General features: G+C 47.3%; 1 protein-coding gene across 5 annotated transcripts in view; it reads left to right on the forward strand.

The window, feature by feature from the left end:
* The first annotated feature begins 2,335 nt into the window (after positions 1 to 2,335).
* Positions 2,336 to 25,001, forward strand: part of Flnb (filamin B) — a 154,857-nt gene continuing 132,191 nt past the window's right edge. For all 5 annotated transcript variants that reach the window (XM_070018781.1, XM_070018785.1, XM_070018782.1 and 2 more), the window contains exon 1: positions 2,336 to 2,749. In XM_070018781.1, the coding sequence (XP_069874882.1) occupies positions 2,458 to 2,749 (292 nt within the window). In that variant the 5' untranslated portion in view covers positions 2,336 to 2,457. The remainder of the gene's footprint in view (positions 2,750 to 25,001) is intronic.

A 25,001-nucleotide genomic window follows, 5' to 3' on the forward strand; every position in this document is an offset into this window, starting at 1 on the left:
GCCTCCTGAGTACCTAAGATTACAGGTGTGAGCTACCAAGGTCTGGCTCTATTATTACTGCTATTTTAAAGTATTATCAATATCCTAACATGTTATAATGGTAGTAAACCCCAAGATAGCAGAGAATTGAGATTCTCCTGGGATGTTCCTCATACACTGAAGTTCCAGAGGTGGATTTCACAGACAGGGATAGAAGCCCCACAGTCAGGACTCTAGACACGTACTGCACATCTCCAACTTACAAACTGGCTTATTCACCATCAAGTGTTTCTATCCCTGCACTATCCACTATGATAGCCACTAGCAGATAAGGTGACCGTTCAGAGGTGATACATGTAATGAGCAGAACATATACATCACTTCAGACGTTGACTTCAATCCCCAGCCCTGCAAAAACAAGCAGGCAAACAAACAAAGTACACATTGAGCCAGGTGCAGCTGGCTCACACCAGTAATCCTAGCTGCATAGAAGGCTGAGAGCTGAGGATCTAAGTTCAAAGCCTCAGGCAGGAAAGTCAGGGAGACTCTTATCTCCAATTAACCACCAAAAAGCTAAAAGTGGAGCTATGGCTCAAGTGGTAGAGCCTGGACTGGAAAAATGCTGAGAGACAGCACCTAGGCCCAGAGTTCAAATCCCAGGACTAGAGAAAAAAATGGGGGGAGGGAGAGGAAGCACACATCAGATTTGAAAGAACCAAAGGAGAAGAAACTTGAAAGCATTTGCAAATATTGATTGCTTGTTGACATGATGGTGTTGTGCATGTTTTGGAGGTTCTGGTTTGCCAGGGGTTCTCCTGCTTTTAGCACTGAAAGACCTGCATCTCAAGAAATGCCTTCATCCTGGGTTACTATGATTAATTTTATCTTTGTCTTTGAAAATATTTTTAGAGGAATCTTACCCCATAAGTAGCCTGTTGACTGGGCTGAGTTGATCCCTCTGGCTGATAAGTTTTGCTGGATGAGTTTGGATAGAGCAAAGTATGTGAAACTGAGCTTTGGGCCTGAGGGGAAGCTGAGATTGCTAATTTTGCCTTCAGTAAATCTGCTGAGGGGGAGGGGAGTGATGAGTCCTCATGGGGACAAAGGCTAATTCCAAGGGATTAGGGGACTTCAGGGAACAGTATAACCGTGTTTAGTCTTTACCAGCTGGCCTCCAGCAAATTGCTTTGCTTAAGCACTAATGGGGGGAATGAGAATTTAAATCATCATTGAGTCCTTATTGAGCCAGGCACTATACTCTTTCCTCCAAACCTAGGTTAAGAGCCCCTTCTCTGGACCCAGATTACCCCAAATCTTTCCTCCAGCCTTAGCTTTCAGTGATGAACATAAAGCCTGCAATCCTAGCTACTCAGGAGACAAATTTGAGGATTGTGTTCCAAAGTCAGCTCAGGCAGGAAAGTCCTATAGACTATTATCTCCAATTAACCGACACAAAATTGGAAGTGGTGTCGTGGCTCAAAGTGGTAGAGTGCTAGCCTTGAGTGAAAAAGCTTAGGGACAGCACCCAGGCCCTGAGTTTAAGCGCCATGACTGACAAACAATTAAAAAAAAAAGTTTATCGTAACCTATAAGTGGATGATGAATGCTCCCCCAGCAATGCCATCTAAGCAGCACAGTCCCTGCCTAGTTTATCTACCCCTGCCTCAGCTTGCCTTCTTATTCTAGGATTGTTCCGGTGACTTTCTCCTTAAGGAAGATATCCTACTGGGGAAGCAGTGTCTCACCTCTGCAATCATGTTCTGAAGGCTGAGATCTGAGGATCCTGGTTGGAAGCCAGCCAGGCAGAGCATCTGAGGAATTCATCTCCAATTAACCATCAGAAAGTGGCCTGGACGCTGGTGCCTCACGCCTGTAATCCTGGCTACTCAGGAGGCTGAGATCTGAGGATCATGGTTCCAAGCCAACCTGGACAGGGAAGTCCTTGAGGTTCTTATTTCCAGTTATGCAGCAAAAGCTGGTCATGGAGCTGTGGCTCCAAGTGATAGAGTGCCAGCCTTGAGCTAAAAAGCTCAGGGACAGCGCTCAAACCCTGAGTTCAAGCCCTAGGACCCACGCTGGGAGTGGAGGCGTGGCTCTCGGAACCAAAAAAGAAGTAAAAGAAAAGATACCCTGCTGGGGTGGTAGTGGGAAGGAAGAGAGGCCCCGGGACACGTCGGAGACCCTGGGCGCAGTGCCCTCTTCGGGAGGCAGGGGGCGAGCGTGGCCAGGGAGTTCTAGCTCTGGGGTCGGACGGGGCGGGGCTCTGGAGGGCGGGGCGTCGCAGCGCGCAGGCGCGGGGCCAGGCGCCTCTCGCGCTTTGGGTCGGGCGACCTCAGAGCAGCTCCGGCCGCGGCTCTGGTAGCAGCGAGTTCGAGCCCTACTCCCGCTCCGCTTTGGTTCTCTCTCCCTTGGCCTGTGGGCCTTCGGACACCCGTCCCGTCAGCTCGTTGCGCTTAGCGCTCTCTCCCTGCCGCCAGGATGCCGGTGACGGAGAAGGACCTGGCGGAGGACGCGCCGTGGAAGAAGATCCAGCAGAACACGTTCACGCGCTGGTGCAACGAGCACCTGAAGTGCGTGAACAAGCGCATCGGGAACCTGCAGACCGACCTGAGCGACGGGCTGCGGCTCATCGCGCTGCTCGAGGTGCTCAGCCAGAAGCGCATGTACCGCAAGTACCACCAGCGGCCCACCTTCCGCCAGATGCAGCTGGAGAACGTGTCCGTGGCGCTCGAGTTCCTGGACCACGAGAGCATCAAGCTCGTGTCCATCGGTGAGCGCCCTGGGCCGGCCCTGGCACCGGCGGGGGGGGGGGCGTCTTCCCGCCCGTGCGCCCCCGCCACACGCGGGGTCTCCCTGCGGTGCGCCCCACCGCCGCGCCCAGGCCTGGGGAGTCACCTTGGGGGCGATCTAAGGACTCAGGTGCCACCCCCGGTGCCATCCCTGGGCTGCGCCCCCCGCCGTGCGTCCTGGAGTTAGCTGTGGGGTACCCGAGGGCGAGGATGGAGACGTGCGTTCTCTCTGCGCCTGGGGCGCCCCTAGGAGGGCTGGGGGAGATCGGGACCCGGATCTGTGGTTCGTCCCCGTGGGCGGGTCCCGGAGGACTCGTGGGGTGCACCCCGGCCTGTGCGCTGGCTGCCCCTGAATGGGCGTTGGCTTGGAGTCGGGCCGCGGAGACCCGGGAGGGAGCGTTCACCGCCGGGGACCTCCGCGCCTGGGTGCGGACGGGAGCTGGCGCGCGCCCCCGCCGTCGGGCAGGCGCCGTCGGGCAGGGCGAGGGCACGCGCTGCGCAGCGGATCGCGGAGGTGTGCCCTCCCAGCTCCCGCGCGCCGCCTCGCTGCTCGCCGCTGGCTGGGATGGTTTGGAGACTCGGAGGTGGTGTGAAGTAGTCATTAACCCCCTCCTCTCCCCCCCCCCCCCCCCCGTGGAGAGCCCAGCGGCGACTCTACCGTCTTCCAGGTTCATCGCAGTCATCTCAGCGGCGGAGGGGGCCTGAGACCCCTTTTACAGATGGCAGGTCCGGAGAGTTGACTTATCCAAGGTCACACGAGTAGGGGCCAGACAATTGGAGACAATGGGGAGTTTGTTTTCCTCTCCCCCCCCCCCATAATCTTCCTGAGAAGGGAAGGGGAGTTGGATTTGGGCACCTCTTCCCCCCGCCCCCCCCCACGCCCTGCACTGAGGAGCAAGAATGGGGATGCGGTCTCTCTTAGGACCTGGGGTAGTTGAGGGCTTCTGAGAGGGTCACAGAGGATGAGGTTGGGGCTTGTTATACTAAGGACAATATAATGTATGTTCATGTGTGTCCATTGTCAGCACACATACACTAGGCATGTAGGAGCGCACTGTATGAATGTACTCTGCATATTTAAAGAGTACACGTGCAGTGTGAATGTGCAATTATGTATAGTGTGTGTGTGTGTGTGTGTGTGTGTGTGTGTGTGTGTGTGTGTGTGAGAGAGAGAGAGAGAGAGAGAGAGAGAGAGAGAGAGAGAGAGAGAGAGAGAGTGTTAGAGTTTGTCTTTCTGGAGAAATACTGACCTGGGGCTGGGGTCTCTTCCTGAGGAAACCAGGTCATTCTAACCACTACAGCCAGAAAGAAAGGACTCCAGTCAAAAAAGGGTGTGGCTGCTGGGACTTTCTCCGGTGCAAAAGGGGTTCCCTCTGGGCTGAGCCGCCTGGCAGCCTTGCCCTCCCCCACACCTGTCCTAGCAGGTAGAGCCGCTTCCTGCTTCCTGGGCCTAGGCGGCTGCTGCTACCAAGCCAGACTCCGCAGGCCTCTCTTCCCAGGGCTGGTGTCTCTGCAGAGGGGAGCTTGGGGTGGGGGAAGCTGTTGTCTTTTTTGGGGGGTTCTTCCCTTATGTTGGAGCAGAACCTCAGAATTCTCCTGGAACTCTTTCCTCTTCTGAGGAATGAATCTCAAGGTCTCAACTTGGATCTATTCTTCTTTGTTTAAAAAAGTGTGTATTTATTTAATTAACTGAGCAAAGAAACTTAAAGTAAACCAGGAGAATCCAAACATGACATAGAATCTCTTAAAAAAGAAAAAAAGAAAAAAGAAACCACAGTTCAGAAAAAACTCTGGGCTGCCTAATTGACCAACTATTTATACAGCAGCAGCTGTGTCCAGCATGGCTTTGCTTTAGTGCTCTGGGCTTGGGTATGTCATTCTCCAAGCTGGACAGTGCTAAAGGCCACCTTTACATTTTTCGACTTGGTCCTTGTAATTTTCATTCCTGAAACCATTCAGGGCCCCAGGCCTCCATTGCCCTGGCATTGCAGGAATGGCTTCCTTTCCTCTACTGGTGGGGCTGTGCGCTGCTGACAGCCTTTTTGTAGACCTCCACAATTTACATTGTGTGATTCTTCTTTTTCTTTCTTTTCTTTTGTGTTTGCTGGTCCTGGAACTTGAAATCAGGACACTGTCCCTGAGCTTTTTCACTTAAGGCTAGGGCTCTACCACCTGAGCCGCAGCTCCATTTCCAGCTTTTTTTTTTTTTTTTTTTCTGGTTTGCTAGAGATAAGCATCTCATGGACTCTCCTGCCTGAGCTGTTTTTGAACTGTGACCTTCAGATCTCAGCTTTCTGAGTAACTAGGATTACAGGCATGAGCCACTGGTACCTGGCTTTTCATTTTTCTTTTAAAATATTGCTTGGTTCATATTCCCCAAGGTGGCATTCCCGGGTCAATGGGTATGACCATATATATGACTCCTGCCTAGTTGCTGTCCAGAAAGATCTCATAGCAAACAGGTTTTCCAGCCTCTAGAGACAGACAGTCATGCAAGTTGCCCAGAGGGCTAAAGCCTGAGTCTTCTTCCCACTGCTTCTGGGACAATACTGAAAAAGACTTCAGTTCACGTATTCATTGCTGATATAATGTTGGCTTGGACTGAGAGTGATGCTAGCTAGTTCCATTTGGAGTATGCCAGGTATTGTGTTATATTGATTCCTGCCATTGAATACCCATGAAAGTCATTGGCAGATAGCAATTCTTACCCTTTTCAATAGAGATCTTTTCTGAAAACTCTGGAAGGGTAAAGTTTGGCTCTATCCTGCCTGCCATATGGAAGGTACTAAGAAAGTGGTTGCTGTGGTTACTGTTGATGTTGCTTGTATTATTGTCCCTAAAGAAGGGAAATGGGAGGGAAGGAACTTGTAGAAGTGACCCAGCTAAGCAAGCCCATCGCTGTGATCAGAACTCAGGTTTCCCAAGCGATTTAAATTGAGCCTTGACTTGACTTTGCTTCTTATGTCAGAGAGTGGTAAAACTGAGCCCTCCTTCCTCTATCAAAGGGCCCCCTAATCCACTACGTTTTTTCCTTAGGTCTGGGTTGTTGGGATGACAACTGGATACCCATACTTTAAATCTCTCTCATCAGAGAAGACAGCTCTCTGAGTGACAGGATTAGTGCTCTGAGCTATAAAGAAGGTCTTAGGGTTTGAATTTAGTGTCACCTTAGGAGGTGGGGTCAGCTGGCCTTGATCTGTTGAGGAATGCCTGCTGTATTATCAGTCTTCATTGGTGTGTGTGTGTGCACGAGCGTGCATGTGTGTGCCTGGGTGCTGTCCCTGAGATCTTTTACTCAGAGCTAGTGCTCTACCACTTTGAGCCACAGCACCACTTCCGGTTTTCTGGTGGTTAATTGGAGATGAGTCTCACTTCCTGCCTGGGCTGGCTTTGAATCTTGATCCTTAGATCTCAGCCTCCTGAGTAGCTAGGCTTACAGGAATGAGCTACCAGTGCTCTGCTTATTGGTGTTTTTTGTTTTTGCTTTTGAGATTTCCTGATATCAGTACATCATGTTTTGCTCCATAATGAGAGACCATACCATTGGATGAATACAGGGTTTTATGGGCCTTGGGTAACTCCCAACAATATACATTATGGGAACCATCAGAATTGTGTATATGAGTCTGCTTATGAGACCACAGGATACCAGAGGGCTGGCATGTCTGTCTAGAATCCACTGAAAAGTCAACTCTGCCTATTTAATTACTCACATTTGTGGTTCATCAGAAGATGGGCCCACCCTAAAGCTCCATCCCAAAGTTGAAAATGTTTCTTTACTTTCTTGTTATAGCTGGAGACTTCAGCATATTTAGCTCTACTTGTTTGCTAGAGCTGGCAGTTTTATTTACTTGTCTTTCCAGAAATCTTTCTGACTCTGGGCAGCCTAGCTAACTTGGAGAAAAAAGGGTCTCCCAGAGTCTCATTGACTTTCCTGCTTCAGGTGGCTTCTAGCTGTGACCTCTGATCGCAGCCTCCTGAATAGCAAGGATTACAGGTTTGAGATACAGATACTGACGGATGGATGTGGCCTGACCCTAAATGCTTAATTTACCTGCTTGTGGGTGGGCCTACCCAGGAAGGTCGCTGGGCTGGGTCTTTTTGTGGCATGCGTGTTGGGGGTGGAGGAGGGGGGGATAGTGGATTAATTACTGTTCTTTCTCTTATCTCCCCCTTTTGTCTCATCACCATTGAATTAGGTTCCCAAAACTCAAGTTCTGCTTGTTTAACTGCTCAGTATATGTTAGTGTGCTTTGGACACAATGTAGTCCAAACCCAGAGAACACTTAAAAAGTAGTGAAGTGAGGCACTTTGTTACAACCAACAAGTCCTGTGCCATTTGCAACAATGTAGCACATGACTGTATACGGTTAAGGGTGAGGAGTCTTGATTCAAATCCCACTTGTCACAAAGTAGCTATTAAGAAATTTCTGAGAAGTGGCACTGTGGCTCAAGTCATAGAGGATAGCCTTGAGCTGAAGAGCTGAGGGACAGCGCCCAGGCCCAGAGTTCAAGCCCTATGACTGACAAAAACAAAGTAAAAAGAAATTATTGCTAAAATGAGGATAATAACTACTTCTTTGAAAGGTTGTTATAAAGATGGAACAAGTTCATATGTTAAGAAAATGCTTGGGACAGGTTCAGGGTATATAATAAGTGCTCTGTGAATACTTGTTGACTAAACAAGGTACCATCCCATAATATTCTCAGAAGTCATGCTGGAGGACTTGCATGCTGAAGGGATATTTAAAGTCAGTGCCACGCTGGGAGATCAGCTTGGTGAGCTGATGTTGATCCTCCTCCTTGCCAAGATTGAGTTGGGAGCTGTCTAAAGGGTGCCCCCCCTGGGAGAAGGGTGACCCCGGTATGTTATGGCTGCCTCAGGGGCCTATTCACACCCACTTTGTTTCCGAGCTGGACAGGAGCTCCAGGCGGCTGGTCATTCCAACTTTCCACCCCGGTCAGGAATATCTGGGCCAAATCACTTCCAGATGGTGGTCCGGCCTCTGCCGTGTTCCTCTAGCAACAGCAGGGCCGGCATGCCAGCCAGCAGCCGCCTTCATTCTTGGAGAGTGTGCTTTCGGAAGGAGGGCTTTGATTTGGAGCCAAGTATGCCTGCAGGCCCTCCCACCCACGGGCCTGGGCGCTGCGCTGAGAGGCGGGCATCCAGGGCTGCCGGCTTACTTGAGGGTTGGTTGTCTTGTTTTTCAGAGCAGTAGATGCTCAGAGTTGCCTCCAGCAGCTCCACGGCCACTGGTCCTATTCATCTTGCACATAGTCATCTATATTCAGCCTCCAGGTCCACACTGATGAGGCTCTACAGAAAGCCACATGATTCAGGGCATGGGCCTGAAGCTGGCCTACCTGGATTGTGATCCCCACTATTCTCCTAATCGCTGTGCAGCTCTGGCTTGGGGTTTTAGCTTTTCTGAGTCTGTTTCTCTATAACTTGTAGGAACACTGTAGCTCTGACTTAATGACAGCATTATATTTGATTAGGTTAAGTTAAATAACAGAATACTAATATTATCATTATTAATACTGTGTGTGTGTGTGTGTGTGTGTGTGTGTGTATTTGTGGTGGTACTGAGGTTTGAACCCAGGGTCTCACACATGCTGGACTGGCACTCTATACCACTTGAGCCACACCTCCAGTCTTTTTTTCTTCTGTCTCTGTTGGTCTCTGCTTCCTTCTCAATCTCTCTCTCTCTCTTTCTTTCTGTCTGTCTGTCTCTCTCTCTCTTGCTGTTTGTTTTTGAGATAGGGTCTCAAGAACTTACTACTGTGGTCCCCAACCTCAATCTTTCTGCTCTTAGCCTCTCCAGTAGTTAGGATTACAGGTGTGAGTCACTGGCATTCATCCTGTGGTTTTTTTGTTTGTTTGTTGTTGCTTTGAGACTGTCTCAAGTGAACTTCTGCTCCTCCTGTCTCAGCCTTTAAAGAGTGCTGGGATTATAGGAATGTGCCACCACACTTGGTTTATTATTGGTTTTTGAACCCCAGCCCAGATCTTTGTTCTGCAGCCAGTTGAATGTGTTGGAATCCTGTTGCTTTTGTCTGCTGTTAGGACTAATGCTGAACCAAATCCAATTCTAGTTGCAAAAGCCCATAGGAGGGCTGGGAAGGTAGCTCAGTGGTAGAGCGCTTGCCTTGCATGCATAAGGCCCTGGATTCGATTCCTTAGCACCACATAAGCAGAAAAAGCTGGAAGTGGCGCTGTGGTTCAAGTGGTAGAGTGCTAGCCTTGAGCTGAAGAGCTGAGGAACAGCGCCCAGGCCCAGAGTTCAGGCCCCACGACTGACCAGAAAAAGAAAAAAATGTAAACTTGCTTGAGTGGGGCTGGGAAAAAGGCTGAGGTCTCCTTTTCCTACCAGCTCTGGGCCTAAGCAGTGAGGATCCAGACGCAGCCCCTCACAGGAGGTGCTAGAGGCTGAGGCAGGAAGTTCAAGGCCAGCCTGGGCTATGTAGTGAACTCTCCCCCCATCTTATTTTAAGGTACTTACCCCCAGGCTGGAGTGGGCAATTTGGAAGATTCCTTGGAGGAATGGACCTTTATGTAGAAAAGCTTGACTAAAATGAGGTGAGCAAAATAGGCAGTAGGTGAGCACCAAAGAATGGGTCAGGTTGAAGGTCAAAGTACTTGGGTGAGAGGGATGTTGGAGAGGTAGGCAGGGTTATTTGCGGCTGGAAGGATGTCTGTCCAGTGACAAGTTTAGGACAGGGTGGGTGAACCCAGTCCAGGTCATCTGAGCTGGGGTGTCTCTGGTGTGGTGTTCTATCATTCCTGTCAAGGAAAACTTTAAATGTTCCCCTTTCTTATATATGTCTGGGGTGTGTGTGTGTGTGTGTGTGTGTGTGTGTGTGTGTGTGTGTGTGTGTGTGTGTGTGTGTGTGTGTGTGTGTGTGTGATATGTATATGTGTTTGTGTATCAGTGTGTATATCAAGTATTAGTAAAGCTTAGTCACTTTGGAAAAGAGATCCAAATAAATATCTATGGCCTGGTGACAGTGGCTCACACCTGTAGTCCTAGCTACTCAGGAGGCTGAGATCTGACAATCATGGTTCAAAGCCAGCCAGAGCAGGAAAGTCCAAGACTCTTATCTCCAATAAACCACTCAGAAAACAGAAGTGGTGCTGTGGCTTAAAGTAGTACAGTGCTAGCTTTGAGCAGAAAAGGCTCAGGGACAGTGCACAGACCTTGCCTTCAAGCCCCAGGACTGGCCCCCAAAATAATAATCTGTCATTTCTTGGCTATATGAATTAATATGTGTCTTTGGTATCCTTAGGGTGTCCTGAGGGCCCACATTTCTACCTTTAGTTTAGTTTTTCTTTTAGTTTTGTTTGTGTGTGTGTGTGTGTGTGTATCTGGTATTGGGATTCAAACCCAGAGTCTTGTGCAAAAACTAGCAAGTGGTATAGTACTTAGCTGTTTCTGTAGCCACTTAATTTTCCTTCTTTTCCCATATTATTTTGAATTTAATTTTCTTCTTTGGTTAATCTAAGGAACCGGACCCGTGTTGTATAACCCCATCCCCCAATAAGTTTAACCGAATAAATCTGGTGGAATGAGCCATTTCAGTGTAAGTCAGTGCTATTGCCTGTTTTGCAGTGATTGCAGTTGCTTTTCTTGATATTTGACTAGAAGCTAGGTTACCTTTCTGTTGTAAATCTAGTTATTCATTAACGTGTTTAGTGGTCCTAAATGAGTTTAGGCTATTATATAGTGAGCAACAGTACTTCAGGGGTTGGGAAATGGGCTTCCCTGTGGTTTTTAGGAGCCTAGTTCACTTTCCATGGGAAATGAACTCCATGTTTTTGGAGAACTTGAGAAAGATGCAGAAAACCACAGTTTTCCTTAAGAGTTCAGTGATGAAAGGGAGAGTAGCTATGCACAGGGTAAAGGAAAAAGCTGGGTATTATTAATTAGTTTTTTTTTGAAGTACTGGTAGTTTGAACTTACTTGCTTTGCCACTTGAGCCATGCCTCCAGTCCAGCATTTTGCTGGTTATTTTTGGAGATGGAGTCCAGTGGACTTTTCCACATGGGCCAGCTTCAACTCCTAATACTCTAGATCTCAGCCTCCTGAGTGCTGGGATTATAGACATGTATTGTCATGCTTGGCTACTACTAGATAATGACAAAACATACTGAAGGACAGTTGTCATCGTTCATCTCCTTCCAACCAGTCTCCAAGCAGAAGAATATCCTTGACCAAACTTTCTTGTACCATATATAAGTGAAGAAATTGTTTGCTTGTTTTTTTGGGTCTAGTCGTGGGGCCTGAACTCTGGGCCTGGGCACTATCCCTCAGCTCTTCAGCTCAAAGCTAGCGTTCTACCACTTGAGCCACAGCGCCACTTTTGGCTTTTGTGTTTGTTTTTTTTTTTTTGCTTATGTGGCACTGAGGAATCAAACCCAGGACCTCAAGCATGCAAGGCAAGCGCGCTACCACTGAGCCACCTTCCTAGCCCCTGTTTGCTTGGTTTTGCTTAATCAGTACTGGTGATAATTCTGAATTATTTTGACAGAGCATCTGATTTAACCTGGCTTTTTCTAAGCAGTGCAGCAGGTAGAAAGCTTGGCAGGGAAGACCCTTGTCCTTCATTTTCCTAAGGCTGTTCTTGATACCAATAATGCATACTGATGTTGCTGCTTGTGTGCACAGAGTTGACGTGATGTTCTCATCCAGCTTCATATATACATAAAATACAGAGTATGTTTGCATGTCTCCTCTGCTGAGCATTGTCTGCATGCCTTTTGTTACTTCCAGTCCTTATTCCAAACTCTTCAAGTCTTTATTTATTGAAACAGTTTTACTACGTAGCCCAGGCTGGCTTCAAAACTCATCCTTCTGTGTTAGCCTACTTAGTGCTGGAAGTAAAGGAATGTGCCACCATAACCAGCTACGAGTAGCTTCTTTCTTTTTTGTCTGTTGTGGGACTTGAACTCAAGGTCTGAGTACTGTTCCTGAGCTCTTTTGCTCAAAGCTAGTGCTCTACTTTGAGACACAGTTCCATGTCAAGTTTTCTGGTGTTAAGTAGAGATAAGAGTATCATGAGCTCACGCCTGTAATCCTAGCTACTCAGGAGGCTGAGATCTGAAGATCATGGTTCAAAGCCAGCCCAGGCGGCAAAGTCCATGAGACTCTTATCTCCATCCAATAAACCACCAGAAATCTGGAAGTGGCACTGTGGCTCAAGTGGTAGAGTGCTTGCCTTGAGCTGAAGAGGTGAAGGACAGCACCCAGGCTCAGAGTTCAAGCCCCAGGACTGACCAAAAAAAAAGAATATCATGGACTTTTCCTGCTCCATCTGGCTTTGAACTGTGATCCTCAGATCTCAGCCTCCTGAGTAGCTTGCATGCATGAGCTATCAATGCTCGGCAATCTTTTTATTCTTATAGATGAGAAAAGCAAGACTCAGACCTGCCTCACCCCACAGGTTGGGCTTAATGCTTCCCCTGCATCATGCTGTTAAGTATTTTTATGTGTCTGTGCTTGGCTTGCACACATTGTAAGGTAAAGTAGGTTGATTGTATAGTGAGAGGTGGTAGGAAGGACTGTTTTCTACTTGTGTCAGTTGTGTTTGGTTTGTATCATGGTTTGTTTTCCTCCAAACTTTACACATTTGTGCTTGATTAATGTGATGCTGGAATTGCCTTCCATAAGACAAAACTTCTGGGTTCCATCCTTGATCAGGGCCTCTCCCACAGTTTCTGGAGCCATTTCTCTTTCCTGGCCATTAGTTCCCTAGGGCAGTGACATCATTGCAAATGTAGACAGTAGGGGCCAGCTAAATAAAAGTTGCTTTGCTTGGAGGGGGCTGGGCAGCACTTGTGGTGTGAGGCCAGAAGACAGAGGTGAGAAAGAGGGTGTCTTTGGACTTCCTCCTGGCTTCTCTCCTGCATCCCAGGGGCTCCAGTGCATCCCACAAGGCAGGGGTATGTAAGTGACACCACACACATGTGTGTGTGTGTGTGTGTGTGTGTCTGTGTCTGTGTTGAGGAGAGTCAGCATGCCAGGAGATCTTGGTGACAGTGGACATTGGCCCAGCTGGGATCTATCAAAATGACTCAACCACATCCCTTCCCTGTGCTACCTTTAAACATTAACCCGGGAGAGGGTGCCTTTCTTGACCTGGCACTGGCCTTTGTCAGGCCAGTGGCTCTGGCCCAGTGTCCAGCTTGCTTGCAATCCAAACAAGAGGCATTGTGCTCAGTTTTAGGCAGTCTGGTCGGCAGGCAGGCTGTTCTCGGCTCCCACAGCAGCTGGGAGCCGGGCCTGTTCCCCAAGGGCTTCTCTGAGAGAAGGTGGTGTGTTCAGCTGGTTCAGCGCTCAGCCTCCACAGCCATGCAGGGCTGGCTTGTTGAAAGGTCTGGGCGTTAACACAACACTCCTGTTCTCCTTCTCTGAAGGCCCTTTATGCTGGCATGAATTCCTTTTCTCATGGAGATCTGAAAGCTCTTTTGACTAAATGGGTCACCTTTCTGGGTATTTTCATAAGGCCCAGGCAGCCTTTGCCATGCCAGACAACTTTTCTGGAATTTCCTTTTAGATATAAAGGCAACCAATGAGGTAGAATTTATTTGGAACCTGGAGTGGAATGTTGGCATTCTCACTATATAGGGAAGTGGGTGGGGATTTGTGGCAGGGCAGTGTAAATTTGCTGTGGCGCATGCATTCAGCTTTTTGGATGCACAAGGCCTGCAACAGGGCCTCCTTCTGCCTTGTGCCTAGTGGACATTAGACTCCACAAGGTTTCCAGTGACTACAATCAGATCCTTGATGTCTCCTTTAGGTATTCCCTCAAGAAAACAGTCCAACTTCTATCAGGCTGGTATTATGCTTGTGTGATTTGAGTGTAAGTCACTTCCTTGTGCCTCCCTGTAGTAACTTATCAGATTCTAAGGAAACAAGAATGATTTGGCTTTCTGCAGCTTATCAGGGTGCTGGCTGCACCTGGGACTTCTTGCCTGAGAACAAAGTGATTGTATATAGTCTTCCTTGGGGTAAAGCAGCCAGAGGAGGACTTCAGGGGCTGAGACTCTAAAAGGCCTTTTGCCACCTGGCAGTTCCAGGAATTGAGCAGAGATTTGGATTCTACCTACAAGATACTTTTTCACAAGAGGGCAGTGGGCAGATGCACGAAGGGCAGGAACCTCTAGCTGAACTTCTTCATGGGGGGTGGGGCAAAGTGCACGGAGAGCCAGGCATTGGTGGCACACACCTGTAATCCCAGCCACTCAGGAAAGGCTAAGCTCTGAGGATTGCAATATAAAGCCAGCCCAGGCCAAAAAAAAAAAAAAAAAAGTCCAATAGACTCATCTCTAATTAACCACCAAAACCAGCTGGAAATGGAGTATGTCTCAAGTGGTAGAGTGCCAGCCTGGAGCAGCAAAGTTCTAAGGGACAGTGTCTAGGCCTTGAGTTCAAGCCCCAGTACCAAAACAAAAAATGAAACAGTGTGTTCTGTGCCCAGGAGCCTTGGTGGGTCCTGGCTCGGAAGCGCCTGTATGTGGCTTGTCACATTCCTCATCTCGGCTGAACGAGCCAGCTGGCACCTGGGATGCTCCTGGGTCTGGGAGCCCTTTACTGGAGGCATCCACGTGTCATATTACACTTCCTGCAGGCCTGCCTCTCACCATAACCAGCTCTCTGTCCCTGTTCCTTGGCCTTCGTGTTGGGCATTCATGGAGAGTTACTCCCTAGTTGAAGGCCAGACCCCTCTCTTGGCCCTAGTGCCCTTCTCCCTGTTTCCCCCATATCCTTACATGAATAATGTTCTTATATTGACTTGTTTGCAATGCTTCTGTTTGAAGAAAATGCAAAGCACTGGGCCCTTGCAGCCTGCAGTGAAGCAGGAATGATGTCTAGTGGAACTGGACATGGTGTCCCTGTGGTGGTACCACCTTGGTTTGGGAACTGTGACGTGGAGCCTGGAGACCTCAGCACTTCAGAGGCCTCTTTCCTGGACATCGATGGTTTGAGAACAAGGTCTTTTCCTAGTTGCCCCGTGAAGTTCCAGAAACAGATGTAATAAGAAGCCACTGAGAGCCACAATAATCACAGTATCAGTTTCAGGAGACACAGGGACTATGTATGGAGCTCATTCACCGTGTACCAGGCGTGTGATTAATGCTTCCCCACAGTAGCTAAAGGAAACCTCATGGCAACTCTGCAGCGTAGTTATTGTAGTGATCCGTTATACTGATGAAGATGAGGAGACCAAGGCACACCCCACCTAGCAAGTGGGGATGTGCAATACTCCTATTACTCAAACTCTCTTTTGAGATTAGAATCTTGTCCTACTGGCTTTCCCTTGAAAGCCTTCGGCTTGGCTCAGAAGTCTTTGAGATTTACTTCCAATGCTCAATTTTTTTTTGGTTAGTACAAAATTCTATTTGTTAGCCAGGCAACAGTGGCACGCATGCTTAATAATCCTAGCTACTCAGGAGGCTGAGAGATCTGAGGGCCTTGATTCAAAGCCAGCCCTGGTAGGAAAGTCTGGGAGACTCCTATCTATAATTAACCACTAAAAAGGCTGAAAGTGGAACGGTGACTTAAGTGGTAGAGTGCCAGCCTTGAATGAAAATGTTAAACAAGAGTGCTTTTGTCCTGAGTTTAAGACTCAATATTGGGGAGGGTGGGAGGAAGGAGCACAGATTTCCCCTATAACTAATGTATACTACTAAAGAGAGAGAAAGGTAGAATATTTTAGCTGGGTGCTGGTGGCTCATGCCTGTAATCCTGGCTACTCAGTTGGTTTGGATCCCGAGGATTGTGGTTTGAGGCCAGGCAGAAAAGGCAGTGAGAGTTTCCAAAATAACCACCAGAAAAAGCTGGGCTGGCATGGCTCAAGTGGCAGAGCAAAGCACGAGGATCAGATGTGGATCCAGAGAAAAGAAAAATCACCTGTGAAGAACAAACTTCTTTCTCCTTTCAGAGTTTTGCTAGTCAATTGCCTTTTGGTTGGAATGTGAAGAGGGAGATACATTTTCCCATGGAAGAAGGAGACTGGACTAGAAATGTCTTGTGAAATTATTTTGGTCATAACGGATGGTGGTAACAAGATTTACTTTTGAGTTATTACTGTGCATTGGCCAACACTAAAATTGGAGGTCTTATTAGACTCTTATTATGGTTTGGAAGTCATTATTGGTCCAGGAATTTGTACTGGTCAACCATAGAGCTGGGGTGCTTCAGCTACTTTCTGTCTCTTGAAAGTTTTTAGGACCAACTTTTATTGGAATTGCCAGGTTCTGTTAACAGCAGTTATTATGGTTGGTAACTCGTGACTTATGTCTCATGGTTCGCCCAGCATAAAAATATAGAAACAGCATAGTTTTTAGTTGCTCAGCTCCATCTGCAATTTAAATATGTTTTGAAAGTGCCCAGATGAGCCAAGTATCAGTGGCTCATGCCTATAATCCTAGCTACTCAGAAGACTGAGATTTGAGGATTGAGTGAGGTTCAAAGCCATCTAGGGCAGAAAAGTCTGTGAGACTCTTATTTCCAATCAACCAGCAAAAAACCAGGGCTGAAAGTGTGGCTGAAGTGATAGGATGTTGGCCTTGAGCAAAAAAAGCCAAGGGAAAGCTTGAGACCCCCCAGTTTAAACCCCAGTACTGGTACATGCTGCTCATGTATGTGTGTACGTGTGTGTGCACACACACACTCCAAATAAAAAAAGAAGAACAAAAGTACCCAGATAGGTCTGGGCAGCTTGGCTTTCCCCTTGCTGCCCTTCAAGCTTCATAGTACATTGGGCTCCATTTTCCCATCAGCCCTCTGGACACCACGTTCATGGAATCACACATTAGCCTTGCTGGAAATAAAGGTAATGGAATGGAAACCAGTTTCTGAGTGACTGGGATTATGGATTCTGAGTGATTGGGATCGTGGATCAGACAGACTGTGCTATTGCTTATTGCTGTGGCAGTCAGTACTCAGCCCCCTGCTGGGGCTGGTGAAGATTTTGTGCTGTAGTCCCAATTGAGCCCAGCCCTTGTCCCAGGGAGGATTATAAGTACCCTGTGAATGGTCGTTGTGCCCACACCTCTTCTTTCCCTACATCCCTGCCATGTAGCTCTGATGCGTCCCTCTTCCTCAGGCTGGAGGAGGAGGTGTCCGAAGTATCAGTGAACAGATGGGGTGGAATTATGCCAAGAAATTGCCCATACATGTTCCTATTGGAAAGATTCTTTTCTTTTCTCTCTTTTTATAATATTACTGCTATTATTAAGTTCTTGTAAAAAGGGGTTATGTTTCATAATTCAGGTAATGAGTACATTTCTTTTTGGACAGTGTTAGTCCTTCCTTCACTTCCCCCAAGTTTCCCTCTCCCATCCCTGCCCACAAGTTGCGTAATTGGTTTTCCACATAGTGTCCACTGAGTACCATGCCTGCATTTGTTCATCCTTCCTCCATTTCTGCACCAAGTCCCCCCAGGCCTCTAAAGACTATTGTCAGAAGAAGAGGTCAGCTGAGTTCTTAGTAAGTATTAAGTAGGAACCATGGTCCAGTGGCATTTTCTTGTCTTCTGGACAATATTACTTTTCCAGCCCGGGCTGGCCTCATACGTGCTGCAGCCTCTCCACAGAAACCAGTTCTTCTATGTGGCTTCCTCGGTTTCTCTTGTTATCTAGTTTCCTGTTTGCCTAATTGATTTTTTTCTTCTTACCTCCTTTACCCTCTCCCATTCTTTCTTTAACCTGTTCTTTCTTTTTGTCCCTTGGAATGCCTTGCCCTCCCCTCTCTTTCCTGGTGGTGTTTTATTTCAGGACCACCTATGGAGAAATGGTCTTGTGAAAGTGGGTGTAAATGTAGCATCCTCCTCACTGTTTGCTCCTGGCTCTGAGCCTCGGCTCCGCCCCTTTTTAGCTGGCTACTCTAGGAATTGGTCTCCCTCCTAGAGCTGTCTTTCAGATGCAAAATGTGATCATAAAATACCTTCCCAGTCAGGTGTTGTGGCCTGTAGTCCTAACGACTCAGAGAATGGGAGGGTCATTTAAGCTTCTGACTTAGACACCACCCTGGGCAACAGAGTCCTTGTCTTTAAAAAAGGGAAAGGTGGTTGAAGAGAAAGATCTGGAGTTCCAGGGCAGATTGGCTTATATAGGGTGAGACCTCAGCTATAAAGAACAGAAGCAGCCAGGCACCTGTGGCCCACATAACAGTTAAAACTAGAAGTAATAATAAAATAGAAGTGGGCACACTGGTAGCCCATGCCTGTAATTCTAGCTGTATAGGCTAAGATCCAAGGATTGCGGTTTGAAGCTATCCTGGCAGGTAGATCTGTGAGACTCTTATCTCCAATTAATCACAAAAAAGCTGGAAGTGGACCTGTGGCTCAAGTGGTAGAACACCAGCTTTGAGTGATCCTGAGTGGATCTGCTTAGAGACTGCTGGGTGCTGTTAGCTCACACCTAATCTTAGCTACTCAGGAGGCTGAGATCTGAGCATTGCGGGTCGAAGCCAGCCTGGGCAGGACAGTCCATGAGACTCTTATCTCCTAAAACTACTCAGAAGTGGTGCTGTGGCTCAAATGGTAAAGTACTAGCCTAGAGCACGAAAGAGGCTCAGGGACAGCTTCCAGGCTCTAAGTTCAAGTCCTAAGACTAGGAAAAAAAAAGAAAAAGAAAAAAAAAAGCCAGGCGCTGGTGGCTCATGTCTGTAATCCTAGCTACCCAGAGGGCTATTTTAGGATTATGGTTCAAAGCCAGCCTAGGTAGGAAAGTCCTTGAGACTCTTATCTCCAATTAACCACCAGAACACTGAAGTGGTGCTGTGGCTCAAGTGGTAGAGTACAAGCCTTGAGCTGAAGAGCTCAAGGCTGAGGGACAGCACCCAGGTCCAGAGTTCAAACCCCATGACCGACCAAAAAAAAAAAAAAAGGCTGAGAGACAGTGCCCAGACCTTGAGTTCAAGCCCTAGTACAGGCATAAAAAACCAAACCCAAACAAAGAAAAATACCTAAAGCAAAAACAGAAACACACATACAAAAAGACCCATTGAAAATCCAAACTACTCTCTCCTCACAGAGTTCTAAGATAGGAAAGAGAAAGTGAACCCAAGTTCTTCATACTATGCCTGGTGCATGGTGAGTGCTGGTGCTTAGCAAGTGTGCCATCAGCCGAGGCCACATTACTGAGTCCCTGTACCTCCTGCTTCCCATTAATGCTATGGTGGCATTTGGCCTCAAGCCAAATGAGAGGTATGCCAGCCACTCCCACTCTCAGAGTCTGGTTGTCGCTGCCTTGGCCCTGGGCCTCTTTTTCTCTTCTTTTTTTTGGGGGGGGGGTCGGTCCTGGGGCCTGAACTCTGGGCCTGGGCGTTGTCCCTCAACTTTTCAGCTCAAGGCTAGCGCTCTACCACTTCAGCCATAGCACCACTTCCAGCCTTTTCTGCTTATGTGGTGCTGAGGAATTGAGCCCAGGTCCTCATGCATGCAAGGCAAGCACGTTACCACTGAGCCACCTTCCCAGTCCCTTTTTCTCTGACTTCTAAGCCTAGCCTTTTGATATCTGGGTACACCATAGAGCTATATATACCCCTTGACAAGATCTTCACTGTCCTGGGTGTGACCTTAAACCTGGCACCAACAATCCAGCCTTCACTCAACCTCATGTCACGTCATTGTCACTGTTTTTACATGACAATGTTTTTACACTAGTGCTTGAAGACTAATCTTTTTGTAGATTGATGGGCCAGGGAAGTGGCCAAGATGGCAGGTCAAGTTCTGTGGCTCTTAACCCAGAAAATGTGGGAAGTAAGTGGTGCTTGGGTAGGGGTCGAGAGGCCAGTGTTTCTGACTTCTTTTCGGGGTCAGGCCAGCCTTTCCCCTGCCAGGATGAAGATCCAGCTGCCTGTGACTTGTGTAAGCCGCCTACTTCCCCAACTTGCTCCTTGAACACAGCTGATTTCCATGGATGGGACAGGTCTTCCTCTCCTTCCCCACCCCTCCCTTCACTTCTCCTCCCCTCCTTTTTTTTCTTTTTTCTTCTGTGGCAGTGCCAGGGTTTGAATCCAGGGCCTTGTATAGTAGAGACAAGCAGTCTACCACAGGTTTTCTAACAGTGCAATGTGACGAGGTCATCTCTCCTGGGCTCAGGAAACACCCACCACCCCTCCCAAAGGTGGACTTTGGAAAGGTTTAACTGGAGTGAGTGACTAATGCAGATCATTAGTTTTAGCATAGGGAGAAATTAGTCAGCCCATGTGACAAGGCAAAAGTGTAAGCCCTTGTACAATGGCTTTTGTTTCTCCAGCTATTAAAATTGACTCTCAGGTGTGATCGATAAAAATCAGTAGGTGTTAACCATTACCCCTCAGCAGGCCAGTCTCTGACCGTGGGAAAGGTCTGGGCTTGCAGGTGCCAGGTGGATGGTAGGCCCAGACTCTAGCTCTTATTCTCAGCCTGGCTTCCAGTATCAGGCTTACTCCCATCTCTGAACCTTTTTCTCTGTCTGCAAGACAGAGAGCAGACTCGGCCTCTGTTTCCCACACTTAAGTCATTTGGAGAGGAACCTTACCTTTACCATTTTGCCATATCCTGTGGCTGTCTCCATGTCAATTTCACTTCATATTATTCTTCCCTGCAGTTGACTCACCTTTTACAACAGCTAAGTATTTGCAAAGGAGACTCAGTATCACTATCATAATGGAAAAGCAGTGTCACTAAGTAAATGGAAGGTAACCACATAAATAAACCCAAAACAGTGTTATTAAATTCCAGCCAGCAGCTTGCCCATTCTCAGCATGAGGCCTACACTTTCTTCTAAAAGGAAACCAGCCAGGTGTTGGTGGCTTTCTTCTGCAATCCTAGCTACTCAGGAGGCTGAGATCTAACTCAGGATGTTTGAACTCAGCCTAGGAAAAAAGTCTGTGAGACTCTTATCTCCAGTTAACCAGCAAACATCCAGAAAGGGGTGTGTGGCTCAAGTTGTGGCATACCAGCCTTGAGTGAAAAAGCTAAGGGCCCGAGTTCAAGCTCTAGTACCAACACACAGGCATACAGACACATCCTATGCAAAGATTGCTAATCTACCTGAAGAATTATGAAGGACAGGGTTGTTTGTTCTAGCTTTATTGAGATACCTCAGATTACAGAGCTACTGCCACAATGCACAAGTACTTAGTTAAAATGCAAAGGCAGCTGGGTGCTGGTGGCTCACCCCTGTAATCCTAGCTACTCAGAAGGCTGCGATCTGAGGATCAAGTTTTGAAGCTGGTCCCGGCAGAAAAGTACCCATGAGACTCTTATCTCCAATTAACCACTCAAAAACTGGAAGTCACACTGTGGTTCAAGTGGTAGAGCACAAAGAGGCTCAGGGACAGTGCCCAGGCCCTGACTTCAAGCCCCATAAGTGGTCAAAACAAACAAACAAACAAACGCAAAGGAAGATATGGAGTTCAGTACTGTCTGCTTTGACACCCAGTGGGAGTCTGGGGAAGGATTCCCCATAGATAAAGTGGGGGAGGCTAGGCTACTATGTAGACGTTGTTCAGATACCTGCACAGCCTTTAACACATGCTTGGGAGTGTAAAGGTGACTTTTTTTTTGGGGGGGGAGTTGGTCGTGGGGCTTGAACCCTGGGCCTGGTGCTGTCTCTGAGCTTTTCAGCTCAAGGTGAGTGCTCTACCACTTGAGCCATAATTCCACTTCTGGCTTTTTCTGCTTATGTGGTGCTGAGGAATTGAACCCAGGGCCTTATGCCTGTGAGGCAAACACTCTACCACTGAGCCACCTTCCCAGCCCCAGAATCTTTTTCTTTTGAATTTGAATTTCCTGTGAAGAGTACACTAAACTTTCTTCAATCCAAAATGATTGTGGAAACTCAAGAGTTTTATGCAATGGGATTACGACATAACTAACTCCCTTAAAAGCTAGCTTGAATTTCAGGCTCTCTCAGAATTATGTTGATTTTTTTTTTTTGGGGGGGGGTCCAGTCATGGGACTTGAACTCTGGGCCTGGGTGCTGTCCCTCAGCTCTTCAGCTCAAGGCTAGCACTCTACCACTTGAGCCACAGCGCCACTTCCAGCTTTTTTCTTTTTGCTTATGTGGTGCTGAGGAATCGAACCAGGTCCTCATGCATGCAAGGCAGTGCTCTACCACTGAGCCACCTTCCCAGCCCAGAATTACATTGATTATAACTAGATGAGATAAACAAATTGTGCCAAGCCTGGTAGCAGTATTGGGAGGCTGAGGCAGGAGGATAAGGATTTAGAGGCTAGCCTGGGCTATATAGTGAGGCTTTGTTTCAAAAATCCTCCACCACCACCAAGAACAACAACGCCTTCCAAACAACAGAAAAACCCAAGATGTCTTAACAGAATCTTTGCAAACTCACCCCACCCCATTAAAGTAAGGCGCACGTCAGGAATGGGTCTCTGCAATGCTATTAATCTTAAGACTGAATAATGTCCTCTGAGGTAATACAGTGTCCTTTGATAGGCAGGTGTGATGTTTCTGCCTGCCAGTCAGGTAGCTGAGGGAACCACTTGCTTCTCTAAAGTTTCTGAGAGAAGACAGCCAGGCAGCTAGCTCTGAGGCTGTCTGGGGTTTGCTCTGGGACTCAGAGTTGAGTCTTATCGTTTCTGTGGACTTGGTAAACTGGGGAGAAACATAGTCTCCCAGAGAATGAGTGTGAAGATTTAATGAGCTAATTTTGTTTTATTAGAGTACAGTAGTTGTACAAGGAAGAGGGGTTCTGTGACATTTCCATACCTCTCTCCTGGTCAAACTTACCCTTCTATCACTCTCCCTCCCTCATCCCATTCACCTTTCTAAACAATTTCAATTTTTTTTGGGGGGGAAGGGTCGGTTTTTATCTGTCTGTCTGTCTGTCCATACATCCCCTTCTCCCTCCATTACTAGTGCTTGAACTCAGGGCCTGGGTGCTGTCCCTTAGCTTTTTCACTCAAGGCTGATACTCTACCCCTTGAGTCATACCTCCACATTTTTTTTTTTGGGTCCGATCATGGGGCCTGAACTCGGCCTGAGCACTGTCCCTCAGCTCTTCAGCTCAAGGCGATCACTCTACCACTTGAGCCACAGCGCCATTTCCGGCTTTTTTTCTTTTTGCTTATGTGGTGCTGAGGAATCGAACCCAGGGCCTTGAGCATGCAAGTCAAGCGCTCTACCACTGAGCCACCTTCCCAGCCCCACCTCCACATTTTTTTGAGATAAGAGTCTCACAGACTTTCAGATCTTAGCCTCCTGAGTAGCTAGGATTACTGGTATAAGCCTGCATGAATTTTCTTTTCTTTTTTAATTTTATTTTATTGTAAAGGTGATGTACAGAGGGGTTACAGTTACATGAGTAAGGTAATCAGTACATTTCTTGTCAAACAGTGTTACCTCCTCCCTCATTTACTCCTGCTTTCCATCTCCCCACATTTTCTTTTAATTAAATGAATTTATTACTATGTATTTCTTGTATTAATATGTATTTCTTGTAGGATTACATCATGTGATTTGGAACAGTTTCTGGATAGATACATTTTTGTGAGAGTGCATTTAACAAAGTTGGAATCCCAAATCCCACCACTAAATCTTTTTTGATTATTTCATGACACACATACCTTTTGATTTGGGGAGGGAGGGAGCAGGCTTATCATGCTGTTAGTAATATTTCTGTCACTTAAATATAATTTTTTTTTTTGGTCGGTCATGGGGCTTGAACTCTGGGCCTGGGCACTGTCCCTGCACTCTTCAGGTCAAGGTGAGAGCTTTACCACGTGAGCCAAAGTGCCACTTCCAGGTTTCTAGTGGTTTATTGGAGATAAGTCTCACGGACTTTCCTGCCAGCACTGGCTTTGAACCATGATCCTCAGATCTCAGCCTCCTGAGTAGCTAGGATTACAGGTGTGAACCACCGGTGCCCGGCTCATTTAAATATAATTTTATAACATTTATTCTTTTTTTGTGTGCGTCAGTCATGGGGCTTGAACTCTGGGCCTGGGCCTGGCCCCGAGGGCTTCGGCTCAAGGCTAGAGCTTTACCACTTTACCACTTCCTGTTTTCTGGTGGTTTATTGGAGATAAGAGTCTCATGGACTTTCCTTCCCCAAGCTGGCTTTAACCTGGATTCTCAGATTTCAGCCTCCTGAGTAGCTAGGATTACAGGCATGAGCCACCGGTGCCCAGCAGCATTTATTCTTTTTTTTTTTTTTTTTTTTTTGGTCCTGTCGTGGGGCCTGAACTCTGGGCCTGGGCCCTGTCCCTCAGCTCTTCAGCTCAAGGTTAGCGCTTTACCACTTGAGCCACAGCGCCACTTCCGGCTTTTTTTCTTTTTGCTTATGTGGTGCTCAGGAATTGAATCCAGGGCCTCATGCATACAAGGCAAGCGCTCTACCACTGAGCCACCTTCCCAGCCCCAGCATTTATTCTTTTCCTAGATAGGAACTATATTTTTTAACACAAAAATGTGGTTGTGTAATCTGGTATAGTGGTTCAAGCCTGAAATCTAGTCTCAAGGAGGTACATTAGAGAATTCATGTTTTGAGGCCTACTTGTGCAAAAATTTGTCCAGCCTATGCAACATAGTGAGATCTAGTCTCAAAAACAATGCTGGCTGCAGGGGACAAAGCCTATCATCCCACCTCTGCAGAAAGCATGAGGGGATTATAGCTGGACCCAAGCAAAGATGTGAGATCCTACTGGAAAAATAACTAAAGCAAACAAAGCTAGCAATGTGGCTCAAGTGGTAGAGCACCAGTTGAACAAGCAAGACTGTAAGGTCCTGAGTTCAAACACAAATACTAGAGAGGAAAGAAAGGAACCCAGGAGGTTGGGGCTAGTCTGGGCAACATATTGAGACCTAGTCTTAAATAAATAAACAAATAGTCTTGGTACCTTGTTCAGCTTGACCAGGGGAAGGAGAAAAATACTTTTTAGGTTTATTATTTTGTTGGTCTTCATTAAAGACAAGTTTGGGCCAAGATTGTAAGAATGAAATAGACCGTCAAGCTGTCAGGAATGATATTAAGACAAAGGCATTCATTTGTGTTTAGCAAGATTAACCTCCATTCCCCCCTCCCCCCCCCCCCACCTCTCCATTTCCAAGTGTGTTGAAATATTTGAGTCAATTACCTTCCAATGTAAGGCTCTCCAGTGGCTTGTGAACACGGCAGTTTGGTGTTCTCAAAGTCATAGAGTTTCAGAAGTTTGCCTCGGGAGCTTCTTCCACTCAATAGCTTTTTGTCCAAGTGCAAGAGATGTTTCTCAAGGCAG

The sequence above is a fragment of the Dipodomys merriami genome, unplaced genomic scaffold (genome assembly GCF_024711535.1).
Source record: "Dipodomys merriami isolate MVZ:Mamm:240054 unplaced genomic scaffold, mDipMer1.0.p SCAF_13, whole genome shotgun sequence".
Taxonomy (NCBI): domain Eukaryota; kingdom Metazoa; phylum Chordata; class Mammalia; order Rodentia; family Heteromyidae; genus Dipodomys; species Dipodomys merriami.